General features: G+C 34.3%; 1 protein-coding gene across 9 annotated transcripts in view; it reads left to right on the top strand.

Moving 5' to 3' along the window:
- Fryl (FRY like transcription coactivator) overlaps positions 1-26,275 on the top strand; it is a 230,864-nt gene that overhangs the window by 110,686 nt on the left and 93,903 nt on the right. For 5 of the 9 annotated variants that reach the window (XM_078021273.1, XM_078021270.1, XM_040292456.2 and 2 more), the window contains 10 exons: positions 2,568-2,621; positions 4,949-5,088; positions 5,990-6,086; positions 14,026-14,105; positions 14,672-14,752; positions 17,181-17,349; positions 17,617-17,709; positions 20,103-20,201; positions 21,234-21,335; positions 24,900-24,944. In XM_078021273.1, the coding sequence (XP_077877399.1) occupies positions 2,568-2,621; positions 4,949-5,088; positions 5,990-6,086; positions 14,026-14,105; positions 14,672-14,752; positions 17,181-17,349; positions 17,617-17,709; positions 20,103-20,201; positions 21,234-21,335; positions 24,900-24,944 (960 nt within the window). The remainder of the gene's footprint in view (positions 1-2,567; positions 2,622-4,948; positions 5,089-5,989; positions 6,087-14,025; positions 14,106-14,671; positions 14,753-17,180; positions 17,350-17,616; positions 17,710-20,102; positions 20,202-21,233; positions 21,336-24,899; positions 24,945-26,275) is intronic. The other 4 variants (XM_040292463.2, XM_040292462.2, XM_040292460.2 and 1 more) reach the window with 1 other exon arrangement.

Below are 26,275 nucleotides of genomic sequence, written 5' to 3'. Positions count from 1 at the left end.
CTTAAATTTTAGAAATAATTGATTGTGCAAGATATATAATTGTACAGAATCATCAGGTAGTATATGAATGGGGTGTAGTTTGGTTTTACAGATAAAAGTCTTATTCTGCAAGAAAACTACTGAAGTGTGCTTAGCCTCCGAGGGGCCAAGTGCTAAGGACATACCAAAAACTTCCTGCTAAGAAATTAAAGTGCCATGTGTTCTGGTGTTTTTTCTGACCTCATTTAAATTAGAAACATGATTCTCTGACAGATTGGGAGTTTGCCATTGAAATACTGAAATGTATTTCAGTGGCAAATACATTTGTGATTTTTTTAAAATAAAGAATGGTCATAAATGAGAGGAGATTTGAACACTACTGCATAGAAAAGCTTCATAATTTATTTAGTTGGCTCTCTGCCAATTGAATGATATCCTTCCACTTAGATAAGGGCCAGTCTTCCTTCCTTCCCAGGTATACCTAGAAATAATGCTTTACCAGCTCTGGAGATCTATTCATCCAGCCTCATTGACACCTAAAAAAATAACCATCTCAGCTAGATAAATCTTTAGGTGGTAATCTCAGAGAATGCTATATTTTTCCTTGACAGCACTCTCCTCAGTTTATATTTATATATTGGTATGATTATTCAGTTAATGTCTGTTTATTATTTATTTTTTGTAGTGCTCAGGATCAGTCCCAGGACCTCACACTGGCTAGCCATGTACTCTGCTGTGAGCCATGTTTCCTTTTAAAGCTCATAGTAGGCAGAAACTCTCTTGCTTTGCTTACCATCATATCCCCAAAACGGGAAAGTGCCTGGTTCTTAAAAATCAGGGGATACCATATAAATATTGTACACAGTGGAAATGAAGCAAGAAAAAAATGGAGGAGAAAATCACAGTTCTTTGTGTGTTAAAGCATATAATTCACAAAATACAGGTACAACTATCATAATCCCTGACCAGGAGGAAAACATCATATAGCATTTTTTATTAATTAACTAGTTAACAGACTTCTAAAATATACCTTTTACCTTATATTTTAGGTTGTCAAGTTTTTTAAAAAATTGAACTAGCAGAGTCTTTAAAAGAAAAGCTCCTTGTTGATGTATAATATCTAGTTTTTGTAGACCAATGATATTATTCTAAATATGTAACATTAATATTATTGGAAATTAATATATATTAACAAAAACAGGTATGGCAACTTAACAGATTTCTTTTAATATTTTTAGATTAATTAGAAAATTACTGAGTTAGAAAGACCAATCATGTAATTCAAAAAGGCAAAAGTGGGAATTTTTTAAAAAGTCTCATTTAATGAAGTAGAAAATCAGTAGGATTATTGGTAAATAAATTCAAGGTAAGGTTATTTATGAAATTAATAAAACAGTTAAAACACATCTAATATCAAATTAGGAATGATGAAGAGGCTGAGGAAGTAGCTTGGTGATACAGTGCTTAACTAGCTCGTGAGAGGCTCTGGATTCCATCCTCAGCACTGCAAAAAAACAAAGTACAAAAGCAACTGTAAAAGGCACATGTAACGGCACAGAGTATGTACTTGGTACGTGACAGGCTGAGTTCTTAGTTTACTTTGATTATTTCAAAAAAATTGTAAAGATTCAAGCATTCATGTATAAAATACTTAAAGTGTCTTGCTCATGGTGTTACTGATTGTCACTGAAACCCAGAAGTTATACATTAAGAATCAACTTGTGGCTAGGGCTATGGCTTAGTGGTAGAGCACTTGCCTACCTAGCATGTGTGAGATCTTGGGTTTGATTGTCAGCACCGTATATAAATAAATAAAATAAAGGTCCATTGACAACTAATATGTTTGTGTGTATGTGTGTGTGTATGTGTGTGTATACACACACACACACATATATATGTATGTATATATATATGTATAAATATAAAGAATCAACTCGGGCAGCAGGTATATATCCAAATAATGTAATAATGAGGGGAAATTTCAAGGCCGCAAACTACTTTTCTAAAGCAGTGGTGCCAGATAGTCTATGAGCTAGTTTTTCCATTTCTAGGAGTAGTTCATTTCATTCTTCCTTAAATTATTACAGTGAATAGAGAAAAATGGAACCCCCACCTCATTTTTTTCCTTAAAAGTAGTGAATAGCTGATAACAGTGTTCGACAGTCACTGGCTTTTCAGATGAGAAAACTGAGGCACAGAGACCCTAAGGCCTTTCACCCCTTGGTGGTGAAGGCTGCTGCTCAGTGAACGTGGTGAATGAATTAATGAACACGTGCCAGGGCTTTTGAACTTGACAGGACCTATGTTAAACTTCAAGCTTATCATCTAAGAATTGTTGAACTTGAATTTGGCAGGAAAAAGTGATCATGTGACACAGCCGCTTTTTGAAAGTGTGGCTGAGAGCCACTTTTACGGGAGGGTTTGAGTCTTAGTCCTAGATCAGGGTGAGGTAAGGCTTCCCTTCCTCCAAAATAGCCTAATTACAAATGAAACAAAAGCAGAATCAGGTCGCAAATTTAAAGTGTTTATCACATGGAAGATTTCTAGTATTTTGTATTTATACTTTTTTTGTTGTTGTTTTTTTGTAGGAGAAGCTGTTGTCCAGATCTCTTCAGAGGGGTGAAGACCTGCAGTTTGACCAGGTGGGTCAGTTTTAGAGGATACTTTTTCCTGGAAGGAAAATGTCTTTCCTAATGATCTGCTCTGAATATGTCCAATATTAAGAAGTTTCCTTATTATTTTAGTGACTCTGTATCTCCTTATGCATTAGATTCTTCTGGAATTGGTAGTTTTTTTGTTTGTTTGAACACAGAATAAGTTATGAACCTTATTGATTTTAGTCCACTTAGCATTTTAAAACTTTTTACTTTTCATTGTTAATCTCTTTGATGTTCCTTTTGAAATTTTTCTCTGAAAGTTTCTGATTACACTCCTCACTCTTTTCTTAGGTGCCCCAAGTCTATGGTTTTTATATTATAATATTTTACATTGTTAAATTTATTTTTTTACTGCTGGAGCTTTCAGAACCTATAAGTAGGATACTAGTGTTTAAAAACTCATGTGATATTGCCCTACTGTTGGTTTTTCTTCTGCCTGAGATTAAATGTTGGCTTAATGCTCTTTTATTATAATTATTTTATTAAATGTTGATTACTTGGAATAACCAATAATCTAGATTAGCTTTCTGTTGCCATCAGTCTTCCTGCAAAATAATATATCTAAGAAATAGAAGTCTTTCTATTTCTTAGATATATTTACTTAGTAGACATTTTCTTAGTAGACATTTACTGCGTTCTTGAATCCCACTCCAGTTGTGCTAAATCAGAATCACCAAAAGTGGTGTATTTACAATATAGCACCTGTATTTGTGGGGACTCTGTAGGGGACAGCTCTCTGAGGCATACACTTAGTAAGAAGATACTGATAGATAAACCATCAATAGGGAGATAAAGCTATTGTTACAGTAAGATCAACTAAGGCAATGTTTTTCAAATTTTGTACTATTGTAGAAGTTATTTAGATTATCCGCATCTTGAATCTACCTCATTAATCAACGTATACTTAGATTTGTAATCCAATTAAACATCAGTTTAAGGAAATTTTTAATTTATTGTATGATGATGAAAAATGGAATGATCATGCCTCATAGCTTGTTTTTGTTCCTCACAGTAAAGTTGTATGTGTGATGTAAATATTTTTAGTATATAGTTATAGAATCAAATGATGTTGTATTGTCCCTTCTTTAGGTATTAAAACAGATTTCCTTTGAACCATACTGTTTCATAATGCACTTTAAAACATGGTTAAATGGAATCTTTTTACTTTAATTACCTATATTAGAAACTATTTACTTGTCAAATTATAGTTAATTTATAATAAAGAATGATTGAAGGAGGGGTAGAAGTAATAAAAAAGAGTATCCTACAGAATCAAATAACCTACTGCATTCTTTTCTATTTTTCCCCTGATGTATATTTTGATGTCATTTGCAGAATATGAAATATCAGGAAACTGAAATGCTTAACATGTAGAGACATCTTCATTAATGGAGTCTTCCTGTAATCATAGAACAGAAAGAGACCTTGAATATTTCTGTAGCCCATACTTTTTTCAAACAAGTCAGCAAAGTGAAGCATGTTTGACTGTATGCTAATTTAAAAATAATAATTATATGAGCAGTGGGTTGAGTCAGATGCAGAAATTCTTATGAAGAGAGAAAGTTTTTCTTGGGACACACAAGATAAAGAGTGACCGGTCCAGGCAGGTTGGGTCAAGTTGGGTTTATTAATGAAATGAATTTGTATGTTTACCTAGAACTCAGGCATTTTCAAGGGTGCCTGAAATTCAGTAACAGTTTTTGTCACACTACACCTACCTTTTTTTTCTTTTTATGCCACTGGGACTTGAACCCATGCCTTGTGCATGCTAGGCAAGCGTTCTGCCACTGTGCTGCACTGCTAGACCTATGTATTTACCTTTATTGCTGTCCATTTGTATGTTATCAGCTTTGCAAGCTTGTTTCCAACAGGCTTCTAACATGTGGACTTGTGGATATCAGAGTAATTGTAATTTTCTCTTTTGTTTCATAGTAATACATAGAAAATTGGAGCCTTCTTCACAGTTGTAACATAGTGTAGTTCTCTTGTTCTAGCATGTCTTCTTGCATAGAGTGGCAACATTTTAGAATCTTGTTCACATAAACACAAAGGAGTTGCCAGGGCAGGAAGAAGTAGGGTTTATTCATATTATTTCTAACATTTTTCTTAGACTTATTGTGTATATAATCAAGGATATTACTGAGGGGCTTGTTTTTACACGTGTGTGTGTGTGGCACATGGAGGCAGGAAAAGGTTGAAAATCGCTGTGCCAACTGAGTTACTTTATTCATTTCCAAGTGATTACTAATAGGGTTAGGAGTATGATCTGTTCAGTGCTAAATTTTATTTTCCGATTATGTCTTGTGTTTCAGTTGATAAGCTCTATGAGCTCAGTAGCAGAGCACTGTCTCCCTTCCTTACTTCGCACCTTGTTTGACTGGTATAGACGCCAGAATGGAACTGAAGATGAGTCTTATGAGTATAGGCCTCGATCTAGCACAAAATCTAAGGGGTAAGTGGTGAATTTTCTAGGTGTTTTACTTGGTACTAAAACACTTTCAATGAAGAAAATTATAGGGTTATCAACTAAGATTGTTATTGTTTTGTTTTTAAGCAAAGAGCATGGATTATTTTTGTTATAAAGGTGGTAGGAAGGAGAAAACTCCGTGTCTTAATGCAATACTAATTTCGGGTTCTTGTTTGGGTTCTTTGCCTCAATGGCAAAGTAAGAGCAGGTCCCATCATTGGAGTAAGGTGTGCCATGCCAGTAGTTGAGTGAGGAACCCTAATCATAAAAGTTAAAAGCCATTCTGAGAAGGTCCATTTTATGTGATTTTGGAAGGGAAGCAATTGTGATACACGAAGAATCAGAAACTGAATTATCACACCAAGACTCTTGGTGCTCAAGTGCTAGAACTTATCTTCTCCACCTTCAGACTTCTCAGGGAGATTTTGCATTACATATAACATCTACTCTGCTCAGGCGATTGCCCATGGTTTAGAGTATTGAATTTAGGAGTTTTTGGCTTAGATTTGTGAGATTACTTTGTAACCTATTTCATCCAGAGAACTTATTACTTTTGTTTCACTTGTTAATAAAAAAATTCACCATCAAAGAGGGTGTGATGGTAAGTTTTCTAAAGATAGTTTAAAACACTCTCTCTTACTAATACTTCCATATTAAGTTTGATTTCTGTTAGATGTAATAGTGAATTGTATGTTTAAATACCCAATGTATAAAAAGAAAGAACATGCCATGCATACACTGAGTTATTTAAAAAAAACCTTCTACTCAAAAATCACTGTACCACACTGCACATAGTGGGAACACAGTAAGCAACATGAACTACTGACCAATAGCTATTTAAAACTCTGTGTCTTAATGCAATTCTAATTTTGGGTTCTTGTTCCAGGGATGAACAGCAACGTGAAAGAGATTACCTTCTGGAAAGGCGGGACTTAGCAGTAGATTTCATTTTTTGTTTAGTTTTAGTTGAAGTTCTAAAGCAGGTGAGCTCTTCTGTGTCCACAAAGTCTGTATTTCTCATCCTTACCATGTCTTTGTGTTTGTTTCCTTATTTAGGATGTTATGTCTAACATTCTGGCCCACATAAACCAAATCCCTTTAGCTTAATTATATGTCTTTGAATTCTTTGCTGCTTTCCACCCTGTACCTATCTCTACTTCCTGTTCTTTTTACCTTTCTTTGCCAACTAGGATATGAAATTTTGTTAGCAAGATGGAACTTGGTGGAAATTGTTTTAAATATGGGCTTTAGCTGTAACTACAGTCTACTTGTCATTAAGTTTACTTCTGCTTGATTTCTCTTCCTGAACCCCTCTCACTTGCATTCCAACCTGGAATAGTTGAGCAGTTATAGTTCAGGAAAGGGGGTGATTTGATGAAGTAAGATCAAATTGCCAAGTGCACATGGTTTCAGGCAAGAATACCTCAGAATAAGGTGTGTTTATTCATTTAGTGAATGTTAGAATGTCTGTGTGCACTGACATTGTTTCAGGACTGAACACATGAGCTTCCATCTGAAGCAGATAGACAGTAAATATATAAATACATAACATCAGATACCATCCTACATTTCCGATTCAAGATAAGTGCCAGTTTACATGCAAATACCTCTGCTGATTTTGAGGGCTTTGTTTTATTTTAAAATCCATAGTCTCTAAAGAGTTAAGTATAATTCAAGAACGATCCATGTATTTCCAGCCACAAACATTGTATTGTTTAGGAAAAAGTCAGATAACTAAAAAACAAAAATTATATTTTGCATACAACATGTTCAGACAAGGAGTTTTTATTATATAAAATGGAATATTAGATAATAAATAGTAAAACTAAAATATAAAAGCTAATTGACAGTCTGTTTTTTTATACAGTCAATATGCTAATTAATTACATAATCATTTCTACTTTGATTCTGTTTTCCCAATGTGAAAAGACAATGATTTGGTACTGTGAAATCTGCAAATAATAATACTTTTAAGTATGTAAAGATAACTCAAGGTAAAATCTCTAATTTGTACCTTTTATATAAAGGTTCCGTAGTAGATGTAGGAAACAATTTTCTCCGTTCCTTGTGCTTACAAGTCAGATTTGATTTCAGTGATATCTCAGTGTGGCTGGGGTGCTAAGACCCGAAGACTGAAATAACTAGAGTGGGAGGAGCTGATGACCAGAAAAATCCATAGACCCAGAGAGGATTGGACTCCTGCTCCTTGTGCTTGATCTCCAACATCTCCTGTGAGCTAATATAGGTCATATGAGTGTTTTGGTAGCAACCACATGCAATATTTTGCTTAGTTAAATAGCAGAGTGTTCTCCTTCCAGTCTGAGAAATTGCAGACTCCTGACCTGGACATCAGGCCCTCTGAATTCCAACTCCACAGTGCCTTTCTACTTTGTTTCTCATGACATTCTCCTAGCAGCCAGTCTCTCTTCTCATCAGGAAGTTGTGCCTAATTGCAGTGGGCTTCAGAGCTTCAAATCATAGGCAACCGGCAGACGTGTTTTCTTCTTTCCTCCTTCTCCTCCCTGTCTACTCCCCTTCCTGTGCCTTTTATAATCTTCCTCCTCTAAAATAATCCAGATAGCTCTTCTAATAGGAAAAAAACAAAATCAGTGTCTATAAATTTAAGAACAGTTTGTTTGAGTAGACTAGGTTTTTCAAGCTCACTGCACAAGATCATTTCTGACTGATGGTTTCCATGGACTTAAAGTATGAAACACAAATACAGTGGCTGTGATAGCTAATCTGTTTCTTTGGCTCTGTCACCATATTGTTCCAACCAGCAACCAGTTACCCTTTCCTCTCTTTTCTACTATCCTCATACCTCTCAAAGAACAAGTGTATCTCAGAATTTACTTATCAAAAATCCTATAGAAAGATCTTCCCACCCTAGTAAATGGCAAGTTTTTTTACTTTCTCCACAATTAATAAAACTAGAAACTGAAGTAAAAATCAATAGAACTTTCTGAAATATCGTACCAAACCAACCAAGTTTTCTTCTGTCAAAATGCTGTAGGGTTGGGGCTGGGGCTGTAGCTCAGTGTTAAAGCACTTGCCTCACATGTGTGAGGCACTGGGTTCAATCCTCAGCACCACATAAAAATAAATAAAGAAACTGTGTGTTCATCTACAACTAAATAAATATTTTTTAAAATGCCATAGGGTTTAATAGAACCAGAGATAAATCTACGTACAATGTACTTAATAAGACATTGAACTTAATAAGAATTATACATTTTTATGTGTTGCTGGAAATTAAACCCAAGGCTTCCTGCACACTAGACAAATGCTCTACCGATGAGCTACAACCCCAGGCCAGACTTTTAACTTTGCTTCTGCATAGTATACCCATATGAAAATGTGATTTGGTTTTATTTTGATGAGGCAGATAGTTCCCAGGGTATTGATTGTTTCAGTATTGAGGAGGAGTGATTCTTTCTTGTGGGTAGTTCTTGATCTGATAGAGTCTAAGTAATCCATTCCTTGGATAACTAACCTGTTATGTCTTCAGTAATGCCCACATGTTTAGAACTTCATTGTTCATAAAGGGCTCTATATCCATCATGCCAACTGATCATTATTATGAATGCTGGGAGATGGCTGTGGCAAGTATTAACATGTCAGCAGTCTCTCTTCCTTGCTGCGAACCTTTAGCTAAGTTATTACCCACTAACTCCTTCCTCCTCTATAAAAAAGAATGATCATGGTATCATTTTTATAGAATTATAAGAATTAAATATGAAAACCATGGTGCATGGAAAGTGCCCAATAAATATTATATGTTATTTTCATTTTACAGATGAAGAAATGTTTTTAGTTGTAGTGATTTGCCGAAGATCATAAAATAGTTCATTTTTTACTCCCATGGTTTTTCCTTTTACTAATACAAATAAAAACAGTCTTGTTAGTAAAATCAATGGTATGAAATTAGATCAAAATGGTGAGTATCTTTTAAAATTAAAGTTTTAGTCATGAGTTAGATGAAAAATTTAGTTAATTTAAGTACAATGAAATTTAATACTGTGAATTCAGCACAGGAACAAAATTAACTTAAAATGATAGAAAATTTATTATTTCAAAAAAGAATAATTTGGGGGTAATGGCTGACCACAAAATTTAGGCTTTAGAATGTGATTACAGCATGTTTAAACAGAAATATGGCATTTTGGTTGTTTGAAGCTATTTTTTTTCATGTTAGACTTTAATCATACGTTTATTCTTTGAAATAAACAGAATGGTTGAGAAACCTAGTTTTTGAGCCATTTTGAGGTGTTGGCTAAGTTTAACCAGTACTGTTGTAACAGATCAGAAGGTAGTGATATCTTCTTTGGAGTGCATCCTTACCTTTTTTAGATTTACCATGAGCGTTTCAGATATTGGTGAGAAGTTCTGAAGGCGGGCGGGAGTGGGGGCCGGTGATTTGTCATTCCACTGAGGTGTGAATTTATTCACTGTCCTTTTTGTTGTTACCTGGGCATTTGGCTAATGAATGAGCATCGCTGACTCCCCAGTATCCTTGTCTTTACCTGATTTTGTTGTTCTTTACTTCCCTGTTGTGACAGGAGCTTTTAATTTGGAAGTGTAGCAGGACTACCCTCAGAACAAAATTTAAGTATTCTTCAGTGTCCTCTAGATACTCCCTCCCTGAATATTCAAGGAGAATTGGAGCTGCTGCATCTGAAATCACACCAATCACGAGATGTGAAAAAGTCTTGATGCTAGGTGAAAATATTAATTCAAGAAAGCAGAAATGTTTCTGTCTGAACTGAAATGAGATTCTTCATTGTCCATTTTTTTTAATTCAGTGGAAAACATTTTTATCACTATTGAAAATAAGGGGAGAAATAGAGACTTCAGAAATATCTGTGAATACCGATTATGTCCATTCCTATAAGAAAAATTTCAGAGGTTGTATATTTTTTCTTCCAAAAATTGAGATATGTTTTTTTCTTTCAGTTTTCTCTTTCATTCTTTTCTAATGACAATATAAGATCAAAAGTTTTCCTTGCACTTTTGTTTCATTTTTTTTTTAAAGTGTGTTTTCCTATATCAGAATGGGGACACAGCATATTCTAGAGAAAATAGCAACCCCAGAACTTCATTTTCCTTATCCATAGGGGACAAATATCTATCTTTAAGGCTGTTGTGATATAAATAATGTATATAAAAAGGTGAAGTTTCTGACACACAGACATGTAAAAAATTGCCGGGTGTGGTAATAATAGGGTCATAATAAAGAGCACACTGCGTGGCCAAGAGTTGTCCCTGGCTGTCATTGTTGGACTTCAGGCATAACTGCAGCAAATAAAGAGTACTCCCTGGTGGCTGGGAGTGCAGCACAGTGATTCCCCAGCACCCCGCCCCCCCCCCAAAAAAAAGAAAGGAAAAAATGTATGTGTGTGCATATATACAAATGTGCACTTGGGGAAATCATAGATTTAAGTTATTGGTGTTTCACATCTCTGTCCTAAGAGCATAACAAACATCCTTATGAGGGAATTAATATGGTAAACCACAGCACAGTAAATGAGGTACAAAAAAATTAAATCACATGAAATGTCTAGTTGTCTTATTTTGAGGTCACTAAAATGTCTAGGGCTAACTTACTGTGAATTTCAGAATAAATCCTGGGAGTCGAGCTCTTTCCTTCCCCTCCCCTTTCTTCCCCTCCCCTCCCCTCCCCTCCCCTCTCCTCCTTCTCCTTCCTTCTCCTCTTCCTCATTCTTCTTCTTCTCTCTCTGTTTCTCCTCTTCTTTTTTTAAATCTTTGCTCAGTTTTTATTTAGATTGTCTTTTTTTAAAATTAAGTAATTTTCCTTTATTTTTTTCTGTCTTTTTAATATTGGTGTACCTCCTAGAAGAAATCATAGAGTCTGCACTCTAACAGATGGACACAGGCAGTGACTTCCTCAGCTCTTTTGTTGTTTATTTTGAGACAGGGTGTCCAGCTTACAATCCTCTTGCCTCAGCCTCCCAAGTCGCTAAGATACCAGGCCAGCACCACCATCCTGGACTTAGGCTGCTCTTTCAAATGCATTCTATTCCTAGCTCAAGTTTGGTTTCACCTAGTGGCAGGTGTCTGTTCTGTTTTAAATTTTGGTGGGGTAATGGTGTGGCTGACAGAAACTTAGGGAACCAGTGATTCTAGTAATCTTCTTGTTACCCTGGGTCTTATTTTTTTGGTCCAAGCCAAGAAAACCAGGCCAAGAGAACATAAGGCTTACACTATCTGCTTCCCTGCCTTTGCAAGTTTGGATTCCACCCATTCCTCCCACCTGGCCTGGCCTGTTTCTTTCCCTCATCTGGTCCCTTCATCTAGTCTAGATTTCAAGGGGGTAAGAATTTTGACCTGACCACTTTTAGAGAAAGATGGAACAGGTAAGAGGACAAGGAGTAATGTTCAGTTGTAATGCACCACAATTTGCATTCTTCCAGGGCCAGTAAGTATGGAGATTTAATCTATTATTTACATTTTAGAGGAGGTGGAAACTTACTCAGATTATATAGTGAGTAAAAAGAAAAACTTTGGTTTTACTAATTCCAAATTCTTCATCTTTCTTCACTTCATTTCATTAGAATGAAGAAAATGGTTTTTTGTTTGTTTGTTTACTCAATAATTTGATCATAGTTTACTTACAATAAAATGGACAACTTGGTGTGACTGTAAGGGGACCCTTTGGGGATGCTTTTTAGTTTCCTCTTAATATAGATGTCATGTGATCTAAAAGACTGAGTAACAAGATTGCCATGTCTTTCTTTCCTTGACCAGCTGGCATTCTGAAATTTCCAAATCAATAAGATATGATTGTTATACTTTATAATGATAGGATGCACTTACCTATAAAAGATTCAAGGACTTCTTGTAATTTTGAGATCATAAAAGTCCTCATTAAATATCCCTGATTGCTGGAGAAATCCTGGGTTTAGAGTTTTAGCTTACCAACATGAGACAAGGATTAAACGATTTTTCCAGAGTCTTCATAATTCTTGATTGGGTAGAATAAATTCAGATTTTGCTCATTATTAGCATGAGATTTTAAAAAATCACCTTCTACAAGTTGATAAGTAAACCTCCTTTCTTTCCTGAGTCATCAGGATACTTTACAAAGGTTCTTTGAGACCTAGAAAGGCGAGGTCTGTACCATGCCGCCTCCTCATTCAGTCTTGATCTGGAGGATAGAGATATCCCTCAGAGTGCATTTTCTTCACATCGTATTCCAGATCCAGGCTTTGGGACAGCCTCAGTTTCCAGGAAATTCGAGATGAATGCTCTTTCTGATCCCCTTCTGGTCAGCAATAAACACTGAGCCATTTAGCCAAGACAAGGTCAGACTCTGCTCAGGGAGTAAAACCACTGCATCAGCTGCTGTTCCCTTACTTGACAGTGATGTAGAAGTGGCGCCAGTGTTCCTCTCAGTGTTGTGTCAACTTAGTCACCTTCTCATTGAGATTAATAAATGTAAATGAACAGCTATTTCTTGAATTTCTTGCCCTTATTATAATATAATCATAGTTATTCTTATCTAATTAACATTTCATGATCACATTTTGCTAGTTCCTGATCATTATTCAGAACTGAATTCAGCTGCCCTCTGATAAATTCCTAAGTTGCCTTTGTAAGAAATAAATTACCATTTTAAATCCTTCCTTAGACCCTTAAGAACGATTTTGGCCATCTCTGAGTAGTTACAGTTCTCTACTATTTTTTCCCCAGTCTAGTTTGTAGATTTCTTGTTTTCATTTACTATCTGTATTGTAATTTCATTACATTAATAGAATTTTACCATCTGTATTGTCAAAGTTCTTAAGAAAATGAAAGTTCTATATTTTCTTACATTGGACCCCATGTCTGCAGAATTGGATAAATCATGATTCTGATTTAAGACACTCTGTTGTCATTGGTGTCTTTATGGTGGCCTGTGTGTGTTTTACATGTGATGAAAAACACACACAGGCCTATGAGCCTACTGCCTGAGAATTAGAATATTACTATGACTTAAGCCTAATTATGTGTGTTTCACCTAGTTCACTCCCTTTTCTCACTCCTTATCATTCTACTGATTTTTGTGTAAATTATCCCCTTAACTTTAAAAAAAGTTTTATATAGTTTAAATAATATATTAATTTTTCTTGTTTTTGAACTTTCTAAAAAATGGCATCACACTGTTTATCTCTAATACTTATTTTTCCACTCAAAATTACATTATTAATTTAATCCATGAATTGCAGCTATATATCATTTTCTTTCTTGGGCATGCATGTAATATACTAGTATAGAAGAAAGGAGAAAAATAGTTTTTGCTCTGCCCTCTTCGGTTTTAATGATTGGGGCTTTATGGATTGATTTGTAAGACGACAGATTTATGGGTAAAGGTTTAGTACATATGCATGTGGAGGCCCTCACAGAAAAGAAGTGAAAACTCTGAAGTGGAGAAGTGAAAAACAGAAAGGGTTTCGGCTTCTAGAAGCAGTGCATTTAGGGAAGGTAAATACATCCAGGGAGCCAAAGGAAGATAAGGGTGATTTACTAAGACTTGTTGAGACAGTCACAATTTCATGCTCACTTCCTGTCTTCACTGGCAGTGAACAAGGCAGAGACCCTCATACTTGGTTCAGAGTGAACACCTTCAGAAAGGAAAAATTATTTGTGGTCTTTAGGAAATAATTTGTCTTTTTAGACAATTTTTTTTAAAGATAAAAAATAATTTGTTTTACCTTTCTCCTGTTTGGTCGTGTCAGACTTGGGTTTTTTCCCATTGAATAAGTATAAAATGATGTGGTTGTATGCTTTCATGCTCTTTATTACTGATGAAATTAAGCATCTCTTCATATGTTTTTTGTCCTAGGAATAAAGTGATTGATTTAATTTAAGTGATGGGACATTCACAAAAGTCTAATTTGATGTATTTTTTTTAAAAAATTCTAGATTCCTGTTCATCCTGTACCTGATCCCTTAGTTCATGAAGTTCTAAACTTGGCTTTTAAGCACTTTAAACATAAGGAAGGGTAAGTAAAATAACAACTTGGAATTGTTGCTTTTCTCCAAAGCCTAAGTTGAGACTCTTGAAGATAGTATGAATTCTTATTGATTATTTGTTTTTAGAGTTCAAAGCAATCATTTTCCCATTTCTTTTGAATCGACATAATAGGCTTAAAAAAATTTTGTAAAAATAATTCTTAACACTCTAGATTATATTTATAAGAAATGGAAGGTTAGATTTCTTGGCCATTTAAAACCTAAACAAGAAATAGGAAAGGCAACAGAATACAACAGACACTAGTATGGCAATATGTAAAACAGTGGATGTATAACCGATGTGATTCTGCAATCTGTATACTGGGTAAAAACGGGAGTTCATAACCCACTTGAATCAAATGTATGAAATATGATATGTCAAAACTATGTAATGTTTTGAACAACCAATAATTAAGAAAAAAAGAAAATTTGTGTACTATCATAGTATGAATGAGTATTCAAAAAATATAATACTCTGATAAGGAATTTTTAAATTTATTAAGAGAAATTATTTTAAACATTTAATGAAATATTGTTTGTTTTATTGCTATTTTAGATATTCAGGAACCAACACTGGGAATGTGCATATCATTGCAGATTTATATGCAGAGGTGATAGGGGTTCTTGCCCAGTCAAAGTAAGTTTTATAAATCATTGATTTTGATTTTCTTTGTACTTCAGAATGTTTCATTCCTAACTGATACAACAAACTCTGATAGTTAAAGACCCATCAATTTTGCCATTGAATTATCAGGAAGCCCTCTCCACCTTTTATTACTCTTCTCTGTTCCCTAGAAGCTCCTTTGAGTAGCACCATTCCTTCAATTCCACTACTTGTTTTACTTTATTTGGGGGTTTCCATAAATGTCTGAATCAAGCAAGTCAAAAATTGCCAAGAGTAGTCAGGACATTTGCCTTATTCCATATTTTTAATAATTTCATGAGAAGTATTTTTTGAAATCCTTGTTTTAGAACTTTACAGAGCTAATAATTACTTTTATTATTTTCCAGTGAGCGTCTTTATTTCTGAGATCATAATACAATATATTTTAATCATCTTATTTGTTTTAATACTGAACTGAGGGGCTGGGGATGGAGGTCTGTAGTATAGTGCTTGCTTAGCATGCATAAGGCCCTGGATTCAACCCTCAGCACCCCAAAAAGAAAAAAAAATTGGTAGAGTCTTGGTTAAGTAGAAAATATACCCCCTGAAAAGGATAAAAGGTTAGGATTGTACAATTTGAAAGTGTTATTCAATTCAGTAGGAGTTACACTCATGGAGTTATAATGAAACCTCATTTTAGTAAGCAGTAAAGTATCTTAGCACCTTGTGGGTACTCTGAATTTCCTGGAAGGTTTTGGATTTCTTTTTGCTGCTAAAAGAAATTCCTAAGAAAGTATTGATTCATATTTTCTTGAATGCTTTTGAAAGACTCGTTGGCCCTAAAATCACCAAATAACTATCTTTCTAAATTCCAAGAAGGCAAGCACAATTATTTTAATGTGGGAATAGTTAATTAATAGCATAGTTTAATAGTTAGCATCTTAATTTTAAGTAATACTTTTTTCTGTTTTTTAATTTTTTAAGTCATACTTTATTAATATACTTTTTACATTTTAAAATATACTAAGGACCCTTATATAACCCATGCTTTAGAACTTAGAATGTAGTTTGAATATTTTAAATGATTTAAAACATAGATAATAACACCTTAATATCTCATTTGCATTTAATTAGTAATGAATCCCTAATTCAGGAATATGTACACAAGTCATGGGTGGGAGCAATGTTATATATTGCTCCTTATGGCATAGTAATTCATGATTTTTTAAAAATCAAAGATGAATTTTTATATCAGGAATATAGAAAAGAAGTTCTAAGCAATACATTAGCAAGTTTGGATCAAGAAGAATACTACATTGTAGAATAATAAGTCTAAATGACCAGTAAAATTATAAGTGATATCAGCCTCACTAGGCTAATATAAGAGAATCACCACTTCAGAGCCAGATTTAGGTGACAACTTGGGCATGTAGTGAGCGTACGACAAAATGTGGACATATCCACATTGGGCTTGGGCTTCCAGCTGGTGGGTGAAGCAGGAGTAGGAAAGGGAGGGGGAAAAAAAACCACACTGGGCATATATTTCAATTTTGTCCCAGTTTTCTTGAATTGTAGTGATTGATAGTTTTTTTTTAATTGGTTAAAAAAATGGGTTCTAATATTATTTTGATGGAACAATTTTATCCATTTCATAAAGGATTTCTTAATGCTAAAGAGTATTTTCATGTAAAATGATGTTCTCCAAGGTTCAAATCAAAGTTAATGTTATACTTCCTAACATGACCATATTTTATTAATCTGTAATTTTCTTTTTTCCCTCACTGTTGTCAGTGACCATTTAGAAAGCATGACTTATTTGAATTCATTTTATCTGTCAGAAACTGAGTAATATTAACAGTAAAATCTTTAGTCAATTCATAATATATAGAGTGGGATGATTAAATATTATTAATAAACTACTAGTGTCTTTTTAAAGAAATAGTTACTAGTTTTCACAATTGTGATTTGAATCCAGGATTATGCTCACATTTTAAAAATCTTTTGATTTTGTAGCTTACTCACATTGGGCAACCAGTGTCCTCTGTCTCCTCTTCAGGTTTTCTCTGGTGTAGTGAGATATTAATTTTAAATGATAATTAATACGTTTAAATTGGTTGGTTTATCTTTTTAAATAAATTTATAGTGCCCAGTCTGCAAGCTGTGTATCTCTCATCATAAACCTAAAAAAGAGCCTTAAAAATTGGAGATAATTCCCTACTTATATAGAGATGATGACATCATAGGAATAAAGAAATCATGTCATCCCCCCAGGAACTCCCTAGTTTTAAAATAAACCAACAGCAAATATAATGTAACAGTTTCTTTTTCCTCCTGTGCTTTTGATGAGGGCAGAGAAAGGAGGTGGTATTTGGGCAACACACCTTTGGATTTCACCCTTAAATACCATGTGGAATATTAGTGTTATAATTCACATCAAATTATGTCTCCATGTATATTAAAGGTTTCAGGCAGTCAGGAAGAAGTTCGTGACAGAATTGAAAGAACTGCGACAGAAGGAACAAAGCCCACATGTGGTACAAAGTGTCATCAGCTTAATAATGGGAATGAAATTTTTCCGGGTGAAAATGTATCCTGTAGAAGATTTTGAAGCATCATTTCAGTTTATGCAGGTGATATACCTTCTTAGTGGTAGTAATAAGAATTAGCCTGACATTGGTCCTTCTTGTTCTTCATGACTCTCCAGAAGAAGCAAAATGTACATTAATTAATGCACCATTACATCTTATTCCAAGTGCTAAATTCTCACAAGTATGGATGAAGTTTCTTTTTTTGACCTTAGTTTCTTGGTAAAATAGGAGTTTCACAAGATTATTGTGATATTACAAATTTGTTAACCTCTTTTGCTAATCTAAGTATACCTTTTTTTTCCCTTCAAGGAATGTGCTCAGTATTTCTTAGAAGTAAAAGACAAAGATATAAAACATGCACTTGCTGGTTTATTTGTGGAGATTCTTATCCCTGTAGCTGCTGTAAGTAATTTTATATCTTATATCTTTCATATGTCATGTGAGAACCATACAAACTCTATACTTCATTTCCTCCCTGCAGACTCTTGCAAGGTAGTGAGCTGGGGCCACCAGAGGGTTCCTCTCATTTGTTTGTAGTTCCTTAGGTGTTACTTTGTTTTGTTGATTGGTGTCCCTGTTTTGCTTATCCTTTTGCATGTGTTATTTTTATTTTTTGGTTGTTTAAGATGGTAAAGTGAATTCAGCCCCCTTATTCTATTTTGACTGGAAAGGGGACTTAATTACTCTCTTTTATTCAGATTTTATTCTACTTAAGATTTTTTTTTTTAAATGAAGGAACATTTTCATGTTGAGAAACTAAATGTTTTGGCTTAATTTTTTTTTTTTTAACACAAGTTCACTGACTTGTGACCTGTATGTTTAGGTGAAATGGTTTGCAATATTTATGTACTGCATTGGAGCCATGCTTAGAAAGGGTAAACAGAGAATTGTAAGAAAAGTTAAGAAGTAAAAATATTAAGGGCAGAGTGGTTGGCATGATTTTTTTTTCTATCTTGACTATTTACTTAAATATTTAAAGTTTCTTTTTTTAAAAGTGGGGAATAACAAGTCCTGAAGGTTTGTTTAGAGGTTTACAATGGTTTGAGTCAGTCCCCTCACCCTCTCACCCCAGTTTTAGATACATTAGACCCATTTATTAAAAAGAAAATGGCTACTGTTTATGGAGCCATGTCAGTTCTCCTCTATCGTCATTAGTAAATATACTTCCTTTTTTGTTGTTGTTGTTGTTTCCATAGATGTTTTTTCTACTTATCCAATCCAAATTGTTGTTTGCACATCCCCCTTTGTCTGAGAATCCTTTTTTTTTCCAGGAATCTAAGTGAGATTGAGTTTTAATTTTTAAGGTGAATTCACCAAGAGGCGCAGGTTGTAGGAAGAAAACCTCTGGACAGTGGTCCGCTCTCCCTGTGCTGCCTGATTCTTTTATGCCATATGCCAGGTTTATCAGTTCACTAGTGCTGCCACGATTACATACCACTGACTAGGTAGCATAACAACAAAGCTACCCAGCAGTTGTTTTGTAGCAATGGAGGCTAGAATTCTGAGATCTGAGAGTGTCATCAGCTTGGTTCCTTTTGAGGGCTTCAAGGAAGAATTTGTCCTGAGTCCCTTGCCCAGCTTCTTGTGGTTTGCTGAATGTCATTGGTGTTCTTTGGCTTGTAGGGGCAATACCCTATCTCTGCTTTCGGTTTTACATGATTCTTTTTCTTGTGAGCTTGTCCTTTTGTTCCCCTTTTTAAAGGACTCTGTAGTCATGTTGGATTGGGGACATTATCTAATCCTAATTTAGTTAATGAGATCTGCAATGACCTTTTTCCAAATAAGGGCACATTCTGAAGTATGTGAGGTATGGGCTTCAACATAGGAATTTTGTGGAGATATGATTAAGTCCGTAATACCAGGCACCTTTGACAGTTTCTTCTGCCTAGAACATTTGCCTGTCTAGTAAATTCTGCTAGATCCTCTGCCTAGCTGGCCTCTGTTTATTCATGCATATGTATTGAGTTTTTTATGAGTATCAGAACCTCCTCTATATCCAGGGAACACAACAAAGAACAAGATAGGAAAGGTTCTCTCCTATTATGGAGCTTAGTCCCAGCATAGGAAACAGAAAGTAAACGAGGATCTAAAACATGTAGTATGCAGTCTATGGCAAGGTCTATGAAGTACTATAAGGCGCGTGGGACTACAGGGGGAAGATTGCCACCGGCACAGGGGAGTTGAAATTTTAAGGAGCATGATTAGGAAAGCCTACCAACCCTGAAAGAGATGGTGATGGTTGAGCCAAGACTAAAGGAATGAGGAAGAAAGACTCCCTGTGTCTTGGGGAAGAACATCTCAGAAAAAAGGAACAAGTGTGGGCGTCCTGAGGCAAGATCACACTTTGAGGAGTTCCAGGGACACCTGGAAGCTAGTGCAGCTGATCCCAGTGCACAGGGACAGAGCAGGGGGAGCTGAAGCCAGAAAGGTCACATCGGAGGCTGATGTAATGTGGCAGGTAAGACTCTCTGGCCTCAGTATAGAGGCTGCTTCCCTGTGGAGTTAGTCTGGTGGGGCCCCTTTGAGCGCTCCAGTGCCTCGCCTCTCCCAGGGCCTTTTGGCCCACATGCTCACCACCTGTTTGCTTGTCTGTATTCTCCGCTTGTTGGCACAGGGCAGGGCCCAGGTTTATCTTATTTACTTAACACTTGGTCATCTGGCACATTATAATACCTCAGTACAGATCTCGGTGAATTATTAACTACTTTCAAACTTTACAGAAAGTTCTTATAATCTTCGTGCAGTTTAATGTTTGTAACCATTTTCTTTTCTGTTTGCATTACCTCTCTACCTAGGCTGTTAAAAATGAAGTGAATGTCCCCTGTTTGAAAAATTTCGTGGAGATGCTTTATCAGACTACTTTTGAACTGAGCTCCAGAAAGAAGCATTCTTTGGTATTTAGAAATATTGTAAAGCTTTACATGTTTAATTGGGAGTTCTAGCAGTTGATTTATGAATTCAGGAAAGATTAAGGAGAATTATAAAATCTGAAATTGTAAAATTCCTGAAGTACAACACTAGGGAGAGTTTTTACATATGTATTTTCTATTCTTAATTTATGCTATTATCTCTGCCTCTGATAGGTTATTCAGACTTCCTCTTAGGAATTTACATATCTTGACAGGTCTTATAAATTTCATATTATGGGAGAGATCAAATATAGTCCTATATTTAACCATAAATTCCTTTACTTTGCATTATAATACATGTATTCCAAAGTGTTTGATTTTTTTTTTAAAGGAGACATTCTCTAACAATATCTCTTCTATTCTGAGATTGAAAGCATTTTTTCCATTTAACCCTTCATTCCATGTTACTTTTCTATAGCTTGGAGAAAGTTTGAAAACTGGGCAAATACTTGACTATCTAAACTAGAGATCTAGCAATAATAAGCATTGATTGTGCCAGGCCTTGAGCTAAGTCCCTTGCGTTGTCTTTCTTAGAGCCTCATGGCAGTGTAGGACATTTGTGATTATCATCTCCTACTTTACATGTTTAGTGCTTAACGTAGCCATAGGCTTGGCAAATAGAAAGCCAGAACTTGAATGCCAGTCTCTCCTTTGATCCTAGGACCTGTGTTCATAACCACCATATTGGACAATGGACAAAAGGGTCCAAGGAGAAACATGAGCATGTTCTAACTGTGGGAGATGGTAGTTCAAAATGTTTTCTTTCCACTATTATGTATAACTATAATGTACTAATAAAAACTTTCAACACACAAAAAAAATGTTCTTACAGAAAATGTATCCTTTATCATTCTTTGTGATATTATTCTATGAAATTATATTATTACAAATGGGAAAACCACATAGTAAGTTATTTTAGTTTCCTTGTTTGTTCATAAGAATAAATGAAATAATCATTTATAAGTCATAATTTTTTTCACGAAAAATATTAATTTTCTCTTTTCCTATCTCCTGTAGGCTTTATATCCACTAATTACCTGCCTTTTATGTGTCAGTCAGAAACAGTTTTTTTTAAATAACTGGCATATTTTCCTACAGAACTGTTTGTCACACTTAAAGGTAAGATGTAATTACATTTCTCACCTGTGAATTACAGAATAAGATGTATTCATTTCCACAAATACATTGAACAGTATATAACAAAACTTCCTTTTCTAAAAAAATGTTTTTTTAGTTGTAGATAGACAAAACGTTCATTTTTTGTTGGTGCATTTGAATAATTTTTTGCCACATTTAGTTCTCCTTTAGGGAATCACATATAGAAGTGCATGAACTTTTGATGGAAAATGTAGTTTGACTTAAGACAAAACTGTGTATTTTCATGGATCATCATTTATACTATATTAGACCTAGCAATATTGGTTAATAAATAAATTTCTTAAGAATTACAAGATATTGCCAGATGAGATGATGCACACCTGTAATCACAATTCAACCTACCCGGTCCCTGTTTCAAAATTAAAAACAGAAAGGGATGGGAATGTAACTCAGTAGTTGAATATCCATGGGTTTGATCACTACTACTGGGGGGAAAATTATACAAGTGTTACTTAATATCATAAAACCTTCCATATATTTATTTTTGTCTTATGTTTGTTTGTTCACTTATTTATTTGGTACTGGGAATTGAACCCAGAGGTGCTTTATCCACCGAGCTACATTCCCAGCCCTTTATTTATTTATTTATTTATTTATTTATTTACTTACTTACTTACTTACTTATTTACTTATTTATTTTTGTACTGGAGATTAAACTCAGAGGCACTTGGGCACTTGACCACTGAGCCACATCCCCAGCTCTATTTTGTATTTTATTTATTTTTGTACTGGAGATTAAACTCAGAGGCACTTGGGCACTTGACCACTGAGCCACATCCCCAGCTCTATTTTGTATTTTATTAGAGACAAGGTCTCACCGAGTTGCTTAGTGCCTTCACCATTGCCCGGACTGGTTTTGAACTCGAGATCCTCCTGTCTCAGCCTCCAGAGCCACTGGGATTATAGACATGTGTCACTGTGCCTGGACATATTTTATTTTTTAGATAGGGTCTTATCAAGTAGTTTAGGGCATTGCTAAGTTGCTGAGGCTGAACTCAAACATGCACTCCTCCTGCCTCAGCCTCCTGAATCATTGGGATTACAGGTGTACTTCAATGCACCTGGCTTTTCTTCTGTTTCGAGAAAATTTCAGAAATGTTGGCTCAAGTCTGAATAATATGAAAAGAGCTTTGATAATAAAATATCACAAAAAGTGCATTTAATTTAAGTATAACTGGTCAAATTTTAAGTGGGCTATTGGATCCACGTGAATGTAAAAGCTCTTAAAATAATTGTGATTTGAATGAAGGAATACTTGCTGCCAACACTATTTGACGTATCCAGGTTCAGTCTCCCTTAGTGTTGACAATATCTGTAAGAGATAGGACTTTCTTCTTTCCTGCTCTGCTAGCAGGACCCTCTTTTCTTCTTTGGATAGGAATATAGTTAATATCTGACACAGAGGAGGGAATACTCACCTTATATTATGTGAATGCTCAGTGTGGATACTCCTTTCATAGACAGTTAGATAAGACTGAATATTTGCTGAAAAGTTTTGCAGACATGACATTTCCTTTCTTGTTATTCCTCTAAGTTTGACTTGAGACTAAAAATCTTTAATAGTGAAAGTGAGGCATACGTAGATTAAATGACCTCTCTCTAGCCAGACAACTCATGTTGGTATTGTGAGAACTAGGACTGCTGTTTTCATACTTCTGGAAAGATTCACTGGGTATATTGATTTCATAATTTTATGTATCATTTTCAAAACTGCTTTGATTTCTTAGTAAGGCATACTAAATATATGTCTTTGAAAAATACTTTTGTCTCCTTCTAGATGTATTTTGCTATTATTCATATTTGGATAAGAATTGATATACCTTCTTTGCTTGTGTAAATTATCAGAACCGAATCAGTGAAGCTGATTTAACTCTTTATGTCTTGCAACAAGGAAAGAAATTTTATTTAATTAATTGCATCATATTTGTTTCTGTCCTTATTTTGATAATTCCTACAGATATAGGTACTAAAGGTAATGAATCATTTTCTGGGTAGTATAAGTTTTCATACTTAAAAAAATATTTTTAAGACATGCATTTAAGTGTTTCTGGAAGGTTGCTTTGTTTCATGACAATTCATACTTTTCTGTTGCTGTTGGAATTTTTTTTAATATATATACACATTTCCACCTAACATATTTGCAATACTTTCGCGGTACCTTAACTTTTTTTTTTTTTTTTGTCTTAAGGCTTTCATTTAAATTGCTCTGTTTTCTTTGAATCCTTATCTCCTGTTAAATATTTCTGGCATATTGTCCATTTTCATTAATGGCATGATAGCAATCTGCTAGACTAAAGGAGATAAGAGCCACTTAGCATGAATATTTGGAATATAATTGTCTTGGCCATTAACCCTTAGCTTACATTAAGGCTCTATTCAGCAGAAATTTTATGACTTGGCTTCTGTCTATTAAGTTTTCAGTAATGTGGCTGTTTGCATAGTTGAAGTAAGAAGTTTCAAGCATTCAAGGAAAAATTATGGTAGTTGTCAGTTATAACAGTTATAATTTATTTTGTTTCTATATTGGAAAAATTGATCCAGAATGAAGGCCTTACCTAAATTGATAAAGGTGATCAATTATTTTATTTGATTCAAATAATCTCTTGATTTAAAAAACATCTACAACAGTTTTTCACTGATTAGACTCATTTATTAGGACTAATTTTTGTTAATGTTTACTGGATGCTAGATTCATTATCTCATTTAATTTTCACTGAATAGAATATGTGTAACCCATGTTTAGGAAGCCAGTAAATAATAGAGCTTTGCATCCAGATTTGCCTATCGTTATATAATTTCTGCTGTCTCTGGTCCACCATATTATCTGCAAATGTACTATGAGGAATGTTGCTATACTGAATATTTTAAGAAAATCTTTTGGCTATAATTCTGGGATTTTAAAAAGGCATTATCTCTAGAATCATAAAAATAAATATGGTGAATTTTCAAGGCACTTTTAAGATATTACTATACCAATTTTTTTTAGCTGGTGACCATGAAAAATGGGCTTGATTCCTGTATTCCCAGAAATAACATGTAAAAGAGTATTATTTAATTTTCCCTAAAGAGTTATATTTCTTATTTATGTCCCAAAGAGTATTTGGTAGCTTTCTATATCTATTTTATCAGTTTAGGTGCTTACATGAAAAGTGATTTTCAAGTTTTTGAAGAATTATTAAGGGAGATAGAGGAATAATAGGAGTAGATCACAGTTAAAAATAATCGATACTTATTTTCTTTAAAAAAATTGAAGTTGTTTGAACTCACGAGTAGTGTTTTTAGAGGAAAAATTAGGCAGTTAAAATTTTAACTGCTGTTAGTTTGAGTGTTGTAGGTATATATCCCATGATGCCCAAATTATAGATTCTTTTCCCCTTAGAGTATCTGGCCACCATCTTGAAAGTTTCAAATTTCTTCTAAATAGAGACCTTTGTGAAGAGCCGTCTTGTTTTGTGCTTATTTTCATCTAACATGCATGTGCTGCATCTCATGTTTATGTTTGCTGTCTCACATTGCTTTATTTAGATGCCATCTAACAACAGTATCAGAAAACAAATAGAAACACTCCAGGTGAGTTGTGTTGATGTTACAAAGTAAAATATTGCTTTATTTTCTTTAAGTGTGGCGTTTGTTTTTCCTTTACCCATTGTTGCATTGCATGTCTAATGTATTTGTTCAAACCTGCTTCTGTTAATGTTAAAGAAAGGGTGGCCACAGCAGGGCATTCTTCAGAGGTTTATGATTAATGTAGCCCCAAGAAGGTGAATTTAAGAGAAAGAAATGATACTGAATGCTGATTCTGCACCAAACTTTACTGCTTAAAAATATTGTTTAATTCATATTACATAACTGTTATAAATCAAAGTAAGTATTAGATGATCATTTTCCATTGCAATTAAGGAGATAGTAGCTTAGATTTTAAATGTGATCTTGATGAATGAATTTTTTAAAAACTTTTATCACATGGGTTTGAGGTTTCTTAAAACATATTTTTAGTTGTAGATGGACACAGTATGTCTATTTAATTAATTTATTTAAAATTTATTTTTTAGTTGTAGGACACAATACCTTTATTTTATTTATTTTTATGTGATGCTGAGGATTGAACCCAGTGCCTCACACATGCTAGGCAAGCACTCTACTACTGAGCCCTAGCCCCAGCCCAGGTTTGAGTTTTTAACAAATTATTTTTAAGTCCAGAGTAGAAAAAAGGGAAGAAACATTAAATGATTCCCACAAAGGTCATATTTAACTGACTTATCAAAACTTTGTTGTATGCTAATGTTATTTGGCTTTTATTTATGTGAAAATCTGATTATTCCAGTTACACCAAAATTGTGACTAGGAAATTTTATCTCCTTATGTAAGGTTCAGATCAATTTAGGATTCTTTTTTTATTTGAACATATATAACAGCATTGTGGCAATTGAAAACCATTAATAAATGCTTTTTTTTAATCACTTATCATCTTGCTTTTTGCATATTGTGATGGTGTTAACTTTGTAGTCCATCTTGGAAAGTCTGAAACTCAATTTTTTTGTGCCAGATATTTTATCAGTTCAAATAGTTGAAGTATGTTTATATTTAATCTTTTATATGAGCACATTATTAAATTCTCATTTACATTAATTAGGACAAATATTTTTAATGTATAATTTTCCTTGACATTTTAGAAATATAATTTAATGTAAGTTTAACTTGGCATATATATAAAAACTAGTTGAACTAGTTTTTAAAAAAAATATTTTTAGAGAAGTTTTAGGTTCATAGCAAGATCAAAAGGAAAGAACAGAAATTTCCCATATTTTTCCTCTTCCACAGTTGTATTCCCTTCCCCATTATCAATATCCCTCAGCAGAGTAGTACAGATGTTACTGATGAACCTACCCCAGTGCATGTTA

This window comes from Ictidomys tridecemlineatus, chromosome 9 (genome assembly GCF_052094955.1).
Source record: "Ictidomys tridecemlineatus isolate mIctTri1 chromosome 9, mIctTri1.hap1, whole genome shotgun sequence".
Taxonomy (NCBI): Eukaryota; Metazoa; Chordata; class Mammalia; order Rodentia; family Sciuridae; genus Ictidomys; species Ictidomys tridecemlineatus.
Note: the sequence above shows the minus strand (reverse complement) of the source record. Positions and strands in the feature narration are given on the sequence as shown.